The sequence below is a fragment of the Oratosquilla oratoria genome, chromosome 4 (assembly GCF_046742065.1).
Source record: "Oratosquilla oratoria isolate Oo_2021 chromosome 4, ASM4674206v1, whole genome shotgun sequence".
NCBI lineage: Eukaryota > Metazoa > Arthropoda > Malacostraca > Stomatopoda > Squillidae > Oratosquilla > Oratosquilla oratoria.
In genome coordinates, this window is record NC_134780.1 from 82,359,484 (window position 1) to 82,371,129 (window position 11,646).

Genomic DNA, 11,646 nt, shown 5'->3' on the forward strand with positions numbered 1-11,646 from the left:
ACCAGTGGTCCCGGAGGGGTAGGGTCTTGAGGTTCGGGGGGAATATTCGATATGGGGTGCAGAGGTTCCATAGATCGACGTTGCCCAGTGGTGGGGATGGGGTCAGTACCATGTTGTTAGAGGAATTGGAGGGGGTGGGAAGGGTTGGTATGGGAAGAAAGGGGAAGGTAAGCTAGTTAGAGCCTGTCGATAGAGATGCAATCTGGCTTGGCATCTCGGTCGATGAGGAAGTGTTTCGCCAATCTGCTGATGACTTTGTAGGGTCCATTGTACAGTCGTTGGAGAGGGGTTTGTCTGGAGTCCTGCCTGACGAAAACGTAGTCACTTAGCGAGGGCCGGGGGAATATGCACTGGCTTTGATTGTGGCGTCCGAGGTGGCGGGGGGCGGGTGTTGGCGAAGACCTCCTTGATGAGTTGAAGGAGGGCGTAACAGTCGGGATCGCCAACGGCAGGGGTGGCAATCTCCCCAGTAAGGCGAAGGTTTTCAGCGTAAACTAGCTGAGATGGAGACACGATTGGAAGCATGCTGTGAGTATAGGGAAACGCTAGAGTGGTAGCGTGGACACGGTGCGTGAACTTTGAAGACTGGCAAAGAAGACAGGTGCGGGTCCATTCTCTGACGTTTTTGTTGATGCCTGGCCAGACAACCCGATCCGTGAGGAGACGTTGTGTTGCCCGAATACCAGGATGACTGTGGTCGTGGAATGCCGAGAACACACCTTTACGATGACAGGCAGGGATGTACGGCCGGGGTTTGCCTGTAGAGACGTCACACCACAATGGTGCAGGAGTGTTGGGGAGCTGTCGGAGCTGCAGGGAGAAGGTGTTATGCAGACGTAGGAGAAAGAGTTCCTCCCCGTTACCCTGGGAGGCGGCGATGCGTGCGTAGTCGACGTGGTGGTAATCAGGGAGGATGCTGACGGTGATACTGGACAAGGCGTCGGCCACTTGGTTATCCTCTCCCTTGATATACTCGATGTATCAAATTGGGACAGGAATGACAGCTGCCGAAAGACTCATTGTGAGTGGTGGTCAGAGATTCTGTCCAGTGCATAGGTGAGCGGCTTGTGGTCGGTAAGGAAGGTAAATGGCCGGCCTTCTAAAAAATAGAGGAAATGCTTTACGGCTGAAAACATGGTCAGAAGCTCTCTGTCGAATGCACTACAGCGCATTTAAGAAGGGTCTAGTCGTTTGGAGAAGAATGCAATCGGCTGGAGCTGTCTGTTGACCCTCTGTTGGAGGACTGCGCCCATCGCTGTGAAGGAGGTATCGGTGGTAAGGAAGGTGGGGGCGTGGGCCACCGGGTAGGACAGGCGGGCGGCCTCTGCAATTGCAGCCTTGACCTGCCCAAATGCTTGGGTAGCTTCGGGAGACCACTTCACGGGTACGACCGACCGCTTGGAACGGTTCTTGGTGAGGTCGTTCAGTGGTACGAGTTCGGCAGCTGCATCGAGGATGAATCTATGATAATAGTTGACGATCCCTAAGAACTGGCGCAGCATCTTGACGGATGTTGGTTGTGGAAAGTCTATGATGGTGTCCACCTTTTGAGGGAGAGGGTACAGGCCTGCTGTTGAGATGCGGTGTCCGAGGAAGTCGAGCGATGACACTCCTAGGAGGCACTTAGATGGGTGGATCCGGAGGCCATAATCTTGCAATCGACGGAAGAGAAGGCGGAGGTGTTGACGGTGTTGGTCGTGGTTGTCAGAGGCCAGCAATATATCGTCGATGTAGACAGTGACGAAGTTGAAGTCTCAGGGCGTGGTCCATAAACCGCTTGAACGTTTGGGCGGCATTACGCAGGCCAAACAACTTCATTTTCCACTCGAAAAGGCCGAACGGAGTGACGATGGCTGTCTTCTGGATGTCCTCTGGTGCCACAGGAATCTGGTAGAACGCCCTAACAAGGTCGATCCTGGAGAGGACTTGCTACCCGTGGAGTTTGAAGTGGAAGTCTTGGGAGTGTGGGATGGGGTAGTGGTCGGCCTTGGTGATGCGGTTGAATTGGTGATAGTCACCGCAGGTCCGCCACTGGTTGTTTGGTGGAGGTGTCTTGGAGATCATATAGAGTGGCGATGCCCAAGCATTCTCCGATGGGCGGATGATGTATTGACCAAGAAGTTCTTAGAACTCTTGTTTGGCGGCGGCGGCCAACTTTTCTGGGGAGAGGCGTCGGGGCTTGCTGTATACCGGCAGGCCAGTTGTTTGAATGTGATGCACGATGTTGTGGGGGTGGGTAGTGGTGGCCTTGTATGGAAACGTTAGCTGGGGAAAATCTTGCAGAATGCGTGTGTTCGCCAACTGGCTGAAGGAAAGATACTCTAGGAGAAGTGGCGTTGGTGGTAGTTCTTGGTATGCGTCTTGTTGCATGGTACAAGCAGTTATCCTTGGTGCTGACTGCCACTGTGTAGTATTGTAGGAAGTCGTAGCCAAGAATGGGTTGACGGACATCTGCGATAACAAAGGTCCAAGGGAACTTGTCATTCTGGAGGTCGAGGACGTTGTAGTGGCGATGGGTGTACCGTTGGCTGCAGGCAGTTCGTACGACGGAAGGTCTGTACTTTGGCTCGGGTCTTCTATCGGAGGCATGATGCTGACAGCTGAGCCCGTGTCCACCAGGAAGGATAGTCCAGTATGGCTACCACGCACTGAGAGGAGGGTGTAGGCGTGGTTAGCGGGGGTGGGAGTGCTTACCGACCCCCGCGTCTGGAGTTTCCCGACCAGCTGCAAGGTTGTGTACACTTAAGCACCTTGTTGCCGAAACGGATATGGTACCAGCAGGGGCTACTATCCTGTCCCGGGGCAGTGCTTCGTGGTGTTTGATGGCGTTTCTTCTCGTCCAAAAACCGACTCAGCAATTTCTTCATGTCGGTGATTTCCTGCCGTAGTTGCTGCACACTTTGATCCTTATACGGCTCTTTATTGGGCCTTGCGTAGTATTTCCTCAAGGCAGTCTTGAGGGCGGCACACTTGTTTTCCTTCAGTGGTGAACTGACGACGTCACGGACGAGAGCAATGACGTCCGTCGGTAGTGCGGCAATGTACGCTCCAAAGGCTTGCTGGTCAGGCACGTCACTGGGTGGCTAAGTATGACTCGGCGTGAGCTAGCCAGCTCTCCAAGTCATGGGAGAAACTGGGAAGTTTAAGCTGTAAACCTGCCATCTTCCTGGTTGTCCTCACTCGGGATCACCAATTTGTTGTGGTTAGGTTCGGACAAGCCAGGGATATGAAACTCACAATAACACCACGGCACACAGGATTTAATGGATACTAGGCTCGGAGGTCACGGACGAGGGCTCGTAGAGGGAAGGTCCGGAGTGAGGGCCTCTTTAAGTGTCGTGGGCTGAGAGCGAAGGGCCACAGGAGGGAAGATCCAGGGTAAGGACCTTCAAGGGCCAATTGAAGCTTGGAGATGTTGTGCCCGAGGCGACTTGCTGGAGAGAACTGCTTGTCTCGGCAAGACTCACTCCTTTTAAAGAAGGGTAGCGGCTCATCGAGGTTCCCGGAGAGTTTTCCCGAGTTTCTGATTAGCTGCTGGCTGGAGCTGGCCGAGACGTCTTGCTAACTTCGGCGAGTATATAGGCCTTTTTCGAGTTGTGTGACAGCCAGTCTGGTTTTAACCAGCGCCGCGTCACCACACCAGATACCTAACTGAAAAGCATAAACGCAAATATCCTAACCATTACCTTGATCATTTTTCACTGCCAGTGCGTCGTTTGTACAGCCATGTTTACTTATAAGCTTTTCACTTATTCACAATGATACATGACGTTTTCCTTGGTGTTATTCCTTTTTCTTTTCCTAGTTTTTATATGAGGACCACAGTGGAAATAAGTCTCTTGACTTTCTGTGCCATCCTCGTATGTACAATTATATGTACTATGTATAATATTGAGTCTTATATGTATTGTACTTACTGTATGTATGATTGTATCCGAATAAAATTCAATTCAATTCAATTCAATTCTCAAAGTTTTGAGGACGCTCTTTTATATCTACGTTTTAGTTCAACAGATTAAAACACTAACATTTTATTACAACCGTAGTTGTAGAATATTTTTGCTAATTTTCGAGTGATTCTGTGTAATTTGAAAAAATACGAGTATTTCTCGCATTGGACGATAACGCTTTCTTGGGTATACGAATATGTGTTCGTCACTTGTTTTATTATTTACCAACAAATAACAACATGGCGCTGACACAGAAACGTACCTTCGTAAGTGTTATTCATATATCAAGACCTGTGTCTGTCATTGAACTCTTGTTATAAGTATTTCAGCTTAATATTATAGCTAGTAGGCTCCCATGTGATTTTGCTAAAGGAAATCAACTAAATATATGTACTTCGATATACTTTGAACCTGGAAATTGGAACTTACGTATTCCTGTCTGTTTTCAATTTTGAGTCTTAGGTTTTCATTTTCCTTCCACACCATGGCCTGACAGCCAGAGCTGGGTAACCCTCACCACTTCATCATAAAGTGTCTCCCCCACCCTAGTACACAATTTTGTATCTAATCGTTAATGCACTGTGGTCAGCTCAAAGCCTTTGTTAAAGCAAAGCCACATTGACATTCAGTTTCAGGAAGCTTTTGTAATATATTTATTTTCTCTTGATTTTCCAAAGGTCCGGCTGCCTCCTGAGGTCAACAGGATTCTCTACGTTAGAAATTTGCCATACAAAATTACAGCTGAGGAAATGTATGATATTTTTGGCAAATATGGAGCAATAAGACAAATCAGAGTGTAAGTATTTTTAAAGATTAAGTTTTAGTAACCAAGACTTTTAGTGTGTTTTTTTTTTTATATGAGAATCATTGGTATTTTTTTAGAAGTGCACACTGGAATATAGCATTAGAAAATTAAATATTGATTTTTAAAATTATATCAACATAATACACATTTTTCTTGGCAGAGATCAACAACAGAAAATGTTGCTAAAATAAAAGCTATACACAAAGTCTCATGGACTCCTTTAGACACCATCTTTGTTTTGATTGATTCGGAGGTCAAAGACGACCCTGATGACCTCTAGAATTACAGATACTGCATTACTAAATGCAGAGTAGATTAGAGTAGATGAATTTATGGTTAATTTATAGTTTCACCCAACCAATGAATTTTTGCTGCACCTGCTTTTCTAGTGATTTAAGTAGTGAACTGATTGATTTTACCATTCGTTTCCATCGCAATTATATCATTTCCACTATGCCTACCTCTCATCCCCAACGATCTTGGGGGAGGATGATGTGATATGGTTTAACGTCACAAACTCCCCATATTGGAAGGCTAGGACGGTTCCCCTTACAGAGGACTTTGTAGCTTGGAATTTAATGAACCATGCCCTTGATTCAACCTTGCCGGTGGGGACCTGTGGGAAATCGGGGTTTTAAGATGGGGAGCATTTAATCTAGTAATGCGCATTGTAAAACAGGTTTAAAATCAACAAGAACACATAAAAAATATATGATGATACATAAATTACACCTTTGGCGGAGGCTAACATGAGCATTGCTATATTATTGTTGAGCAGCATTACCAATGATTCGCAAAATTTCTCGCTCTGTCCACTACATTTAGCGAAGCCCACTCCGCCCCCGCAAGATTTGCTAACCCTAAATTAGGGAATAAAAAATATATGTGTACAACTAACCTCAACCTAACCTAACCTGATTTGCAACATGCGTTACTCAATTTAATAATCCCCCACCCAAAAAAACCCATTTCCTACAGGTCCCCCAAGATCATTAGGGAGGAGATGTAGGCATAAGTTGAAAAATTTATTACTTGAAAACTACACATTTGCGATGGAAACGATGTACACCATTAATCAATACACAACATATCTCACCAGAAACACATAATCCACATCAGAAAATCATTGGTTGGGTGAAACAATAAGTTGTCCAAATTTATCATACTTTAATTTCTTCAACCTTCCCATATACCGAAACAAAGATGGCATCTTAGTATTGTTTTAGTTGTATTCACCTACGTGATATAGCATTACAAAATAAGATATTTTGTTAATTATAATACATGAACGTAATATGTGATTTTCGTGGCGAAAATAAATAACAAGCCTTGCTACAAGCAAAACTACTAACAAACAGAGCCCCCTAGAATACAGTCCAGATGCCATATTGTCGTCTGTCCAGTCCAGCCACTGTCAGTTAGACGATGGCTTTCACGTTGTGGACCGGGTGTTCTCCAACTCCAGGTGATGTTAATAAGCACTGTTACAAAGACTATAAGGCTTCTTTGGACTTTATGAGAGAACACGGGGTTCTGCCATCGTCTGTTAATAATCAGGCCATCAGCATCCGTGATGATGATGATGATCTTTAGAATTTGAGATACCAAATTACTAAATATAGGTTAGGTTACGTAGGTTGGGTTATGTTACATTAGATTAGAATAGACGAATTTATCATCTTTTCATTTCTTCAACCTCGGCATCTGTCAAAACAAGCATGGCATATCATTGAACTGCTGCTACTTCATTCATTAGTAAATATATTTTAGCAACCTTTTTGTTATTAATTCCTGCCAAGAAAATCACATTATTTTGATGTATTATAGATTCCAAATTTAATCATTAATTTTCTATTGCTATATTGCGTAGGTATGCACTTCTAAAAACTTATAAGCATCTCAAGCATCTACATTTGTTTGTTTTTGCTTTTAGCAACTTTTTCTATTATTGATTTCTATCAAGAAAAATATATATATGTTGATGTATTAATTTACAAAATTAATATTTCATTATTGCTATATCATATAGGTGTGTACTTCTAAAAATTTACTGAATCATTTTATTTATTTATTTATCATTTTATTTATTTGAATGTGTATTGAGTCTGAGAAACATGATTTGATTAATGTGTTAAGAAAGTCACTTTGTGAAGTTTCATCTCACATTCTCACAGAGGACAGAAGATAGGGGTGAATGGAGAGGGGTTGCATATAGATGATGCTGTGATGCATGAGGGGGATGGGGGGTGAGGAAGTATGTATGAGAAAAAATTTGACACAGCCCAAAGGGATTTCTCCCTGTCTTCTCCTTTTCTGCATGAGGGGACGGAGAGGGGGGGGTCGCCGAATTTATGAAGTGGCCTTGCTGTGGATGTGCTGTGTCTTGTGACACTGCTTCTGACCCAGGGCAGTGGACAGGATGCAGGGATGACCCATCATCCAGGAGGTGCCAAGATAAGAGGGAGGGAGGGGAGTGGAATATATAGGAAATGGAATGGGTGGGAGTGGTTTCTATGCCTTTTTCTTTTTGGCTACCCCCCATGTAGGGGGAAAAAGCCTTTGGTATATGTATGTATATTACAACAACCTCAACAACTTTTCTTAGTAACATATCTTGCGGAAATTAATATTGAGAGATAATGTAAAATGCTGCCCAGCTCTGAAGCGCCTTTTTTGTTGAGAGCATCACCCACTATTTTTGTGTGAAACACATATTTTTCTCCCTATTCTAACCTAACCCGACTAACCTGCCCAGCTTACGTAACCTACCTAACCTAAAAAATGTGTGCAGGGACAGACCTATGTTCTGCATACTGGACAGGCATGACACTGCTTAGGTGGCAGGTAGCAGGAAAGTTATGGGAATTACTTTTTCACCATCTTTTGATATTAATTCGTGGGAAATTTTTTACCAAGAAAAGTTGTAGGAGTTTTCATAGTATAGATACAAAAAATACAAATTGTTGTGCAAGCAGGTGAGATGAAATGGCAGGTAGGAAGGTTGCTCGAATTATTTTTTCACCATCCCTTAATATTAATTTCTACAAGAAATGTTACTAAGAAAAGATGTTGTCATAATATAGATGCAAAAATATATACAAGTTGCTGTGAGAGTGGGTACAATGAAACTTCACAAATACTTAGTATTATTCCAATCATTTACAGTTCTGGAAAGTACTGTGAAGAATTGATATTGTAAAACTTCCTTTGTACACAAAAAAAAATCAGGAAGGCTAGCTATTTTGTGTGGGTAGTTGATGCTTTATTATAATTAGCAAACATATATGAGTTGCTCTATGTGTTAGTAATCCAATTGCCATGGGCAACCAGACTCTGATTTCATGCTCAGCCAGCCGATCTGGGCTTTCTGGGAGATGGATTCGTCTCCCTCTGAGTTACCATGGTCAAGAGAGATAAATCAAACTCACATCAGGTGGTGCAGGAAGGCTAGATCAGCTGGTTGAGCACAAAACCAGGGCCTGGTAATCTGTGGCTCTTGGATCACTCTCCCATGGAGCTACTCTTGTAGTTCAAACTCCAAAGACAAAATATTTAGGCAAAACAATTGGAGGTTTGCTTTTACATGAGTCATATTTCCTTTAAGATAAGATCTGTTCACAATAAGGACCAGGAACAGCATTTAGCTTCAGACAAGAAAAAATATGTACCAGTTCCTGCCAGTAAAATTAATGGAAATGCAGAATATGCATCAGTAATGGTGATATGTTGTTCAAAGCAATTAAGAAGCAATATGTAATCATCAGAACAGTACTGTACTTGCTTATTTTAACAGAAGGAAATGCCTAATTTGTGGGAATCTCTGCATGTCTCATAGTGAATCTATTAGATGCATTTGATATTGTGCTCATATCAATTATTTGACTATGTTTATTTTATTTTTTTTGCTAATTTTATGCGCATATATATATATATATATTTTTTTTTTGGGGGGGGGGGCAAATAATTTATATGGGAGGAAAAGTTTATGAGCAGGAGTGTGTATGTACCTTTTGACTTGGCTACCTCCCTTGTAAGGGGAAAGAAGCCCTTGTTATATAGATGTATAACAAAGAGGACCATTTATGAAGGGGTAATTGTGCCCATGGTACTAAACAAGATGGAGACTGAAGTTAAGGGAGGCAGAAAGGAGGTGTTTGAGATGGAGTGTTTAAGTATAGTGGGGATTAAAAGGATGGATAGATTGAGAAACAAGGAGATGAGATGGAGAACAGTCTTGCTCTCCACTCCTGAGTAGAAAAAGCTGGTAGAATGGCAAATAGGGTCGTTCAAAGAATACTTGCATGGTTTGGGCATATGGAAAGAATAATTGAAGAAAGACTAGTTATGGACCAGAAGGTCTCCTGTCACTATGCTCTTCCTTTGTAATTCCTTTGCAAAAAGAAAAAAATGTGGAAGACAGGTAGATTGAGTGAACTTGAGGGAAGGCAATAGGATGACTGAGGTCAAAGGGCCATTGGCTAGAAGAGGAATGTCTGTTGGGCAAGGAATGGAGAGGATAAGAGATAAGTATTAGTAGAGACTCGAGAATGGTTGTGAATGAATGATAAAGTGATGTAGCACCAAGGGATATCTTATTATCAGGTCTGTGAATTCATGAATGGAGGTGTGGGAAGGGTCACCATGTAATGAAGTCTGTCTCTATACCAAGAGCTTTTTTTCCCCCAACAAGGGAGGTAGCCAAGTCATAAGCATGTACCTGTTCCCACCCATTTCACTCCCTTCCACCCCTCCCATCTTAGCTCCTCATGGATGATAGGTCATCCCTGCTTCCACCAACTGCCCTGGGTCAAATGCAATGCAGCAAGACAGTACATCCACACCAAGGTCACTTCACTTAATCGGCAACCTCCCCTCTCCATCTCCTCATGCAGAAAAAGAGAAGTAATGAAGTGGTAGGGGTAAACTAGCTTAGCTGTAGGTCCCTCCTGTAGATGTGCTGTGTCTTGCTGCATTGCTCCTTACCTGACCATTGGGCAGGGGATAAGGATGGCTCTTCATCTACAAAGAGCTAAGGTAAAAGGGAAAATAAATGGATGTAGATTGAATGCATGATGGGTGACCAATACACAAGATCAACTTATATTCAAGTATATTTGTCAATTTTTCCATCAGGGGCAACACTCCAGAAACAAGAGGAACTGCCTTTGTGGTTTATGAAGATATCTTTGATGCTAAGAATGCATGTGACCACTTATCCGGTTTCAATGTTTGTGGACGATACCTGGTGGTGTTGTACTATCAGGTACTGTATGCATTTGTGTGCTGTATTGTGATTTATGTAATATTTTATCCAAGCCATAGGAATTGAATATATACTAAAATTTTATATTTTCAATATATACTATTTAGTTTGAGATATAAGGAAAGCAGTATTTGATTAAATAATTTGTTCTTTTTAATTTGTGCACATTTTTTACATTTTGCATTAGACTTTTTTTTCCAATTGTCCCTTTCAATACGACCAATGATGGATGCCAGCAAATGGTGGTCCTTTAAGATGGATGTCAGAGACTCATCTTCCTGCCGTCTTCAAAACCCATCAATCGCATAACCTCAAGAGTCTGACTCTTGGTCTCCAGATCAGGTCCAGGATTTTCTGTCAGCTATGGTTGGATTTCCTCCACCTTTTCACACAAAGAGCTGCCCACAAGCAATTGTTCTTCCTCTCCTACTACTGTAAACTAATGAGCAAAACTCGTACATTAATACAATGCAGACAACAGTCCAAAGTTTCGTGCCAGAAAAATCCTTGGGAGGGTCTGAAGACTTGCCAGCCAATGTGGGGCTACATGTTTCCAGTTGGTGAAACTAGAGGCAACAGTTATTATCATTTCTTTCATTACTATCAGTAGTTGTCTAACATAATTTTTCATATTTCAGGCCAACAAAGCTTTCAAGAAGATTGATGCAGACAAGAAAGCAGCAGAGCTAGAAAGAGTGAAACAAAAATATGGAGTCAATTTGGATGAAAAGAAATGATTTCACCTATCAATTAAACTTTTTTTTATTTACCAATAGAATTTTTACAGTTTGGTTGGTGCACAAGTTGAAAGTCAAAGAAATTTTATGTATGTGAGTTGAATAAATGTGCTGGTAGATTTGAACAATTTTATTTACCCATGATTTACAACCTTTTATAAGGGGGAAAGGATTTTTTTGGTACAGCACTACCTCTCATTAACAAATGTTAATTAGTTGTGTTTTCGATGTTTTGGAGTGGTTTTTGGGTGGCATAGTGATTGCACAGCACTAAACAACAGCACCAAAAACACCGCAAACACAGCTAATTAAAGTCTGTTAATGAGAGGTATTACTGTATATATGTTTACCTAATTGTAGTATACAGGAAAGGAACCATAATCAAAGGATCCTGCCTTCTCTCCAATTGATTCTACCCTGCCTCAAATTCATGTACAATTCCAACTTTGTGTATATCCTTAATTTCCAATTGTCATATTTAGATGGAGAAGGAGGGTTGCCGATTTAATGATGTGGCCTTGCTGTAGATGTGCTGTGTCTTGTGACACTATCTGACCCAGGGCAGTGGTCAAGATGAAGGGATGTCCTGTCATCCAGGATTATTTTCTTCTTCTTTAATTTGGGTACTCACAATATAGGATACTGCAGCAAAGGTCAAGGTACTGCAGTTCAAGCCCTGCCACCACCAAGTTGAGCTAAGGGCATGGCTCATTAAACTCCAAACCATAAAGTTGAGTAGTAGTCATCACTCTGGTCAGGTCAACCAGGTAGCTGCTTCAAATAGTGATATGACAAGTGGTTGTGTTACCATGTTCAGTGCCGATGAGGTACAATCTTTACTTAGTAGAATTGAAGCCTTGGAGGATGCTGTAAAGTGCCTTAAAGAGGAGA

General features: G+C 42.5%; 2 protein-coding genes across 2 annotated transcripts; one reads left to right on the forward strand and one right to left on the reverse strand.

Moving 5' to 3' along the window:
• Positions 1-321: 321 nt before the first annotated feature.
• Positions 322-3,494, reverse strand: LOC143024574 (uncharacterized). The gene is made up of 6 exons (XM_076183386.1): positions 3,387-3,494; positions 2,695-3,083; positions 2,019-2,600; positions 1,800-1,915; positions 1,230-1,753; positions 322-963 (listed from the first exon to the last, which is right to left on the reverse strand). Exons 1-6 carry the CDS (start codon positions 3,492-3,494, stop codon positions 322-324), a joined length of 2,361 nt encoding a protein of 786 aa, XP_076039501.1.
• Positions 3,495-4,070: 576 nt separating this feature from the next.
• Positions 4,071-10,874, forward strand: Sf3b6 (splicing factor 3b subunit 6). The gene is made up of 4 exons (XM_076184575.1): positions 4,071-4,216; positions 4,628-4,746; positions 9,889-10,018; positions 10,657-10,874. The coding sequence occupies exons 1-4, from the start codon at positions 4,190-4,192 to the stop codon at positions 10,753-10,755; spliced, it is 375 nt and encodes a 124-aa protein (XP_076040690.1). The 5' UTR covers positions 4,071-4,189; the 3' UTR covers positions 10,756-10,874.
• Positions 10,875-11,646: the final 772 nt, after the last annotated feature.

What these genes read in the sequence shown, in the direction of transcription:
- Sf3b6 (XM_076184575.1), top strand. Translation starts at nt 4,190, where the DNA reads ATGGCGCTGACACAGAAACGTACCTTC. An exon ending in TGACACAGAAACGTACCTTC is followed by an intron (nt 4,217 to 4,627) that starts GTAAGTGTTATT and finishes GATTTTCCAAAG; the next exon opens with GTCCGGCTGCCTCCTGAGGT. An exon ending in TGGTGGTGTTGTACTATCAG is followed by an intron (nt 10,019 to 10,656) that starts GTACTGTATGCA and finishes TTCATATTTCAG; the next exon opens with GCCAACAAAGCTTTCAAGAA.
- LOC143024574 (XM_076183386.1), bottom strand. Translation starts at nt 3,494, where the DNA reads ATGAGCCGCTACCCTTCTTTAAAAGGAGTGAGTCTTGCCGAGACAAGC. An exon ending in AACTCCAGACGCGGGGGTCG is followed by an intron (nt 2,601 to 2,694) that starts GTAAGCACTCCC and finishes ACACGGGCTCAG; the next exon opens with CTGTCAGCATCATGCCTCCG. An exon ending in CAACCAGTGGCGGACCTGCG is followed by an intron (nt 1,916 to 2,018) that starts GTGACTATCACC and finishes AGTCCTCTCCAG; the next exon opens with GATCGACCTTGTTAGGGCGT.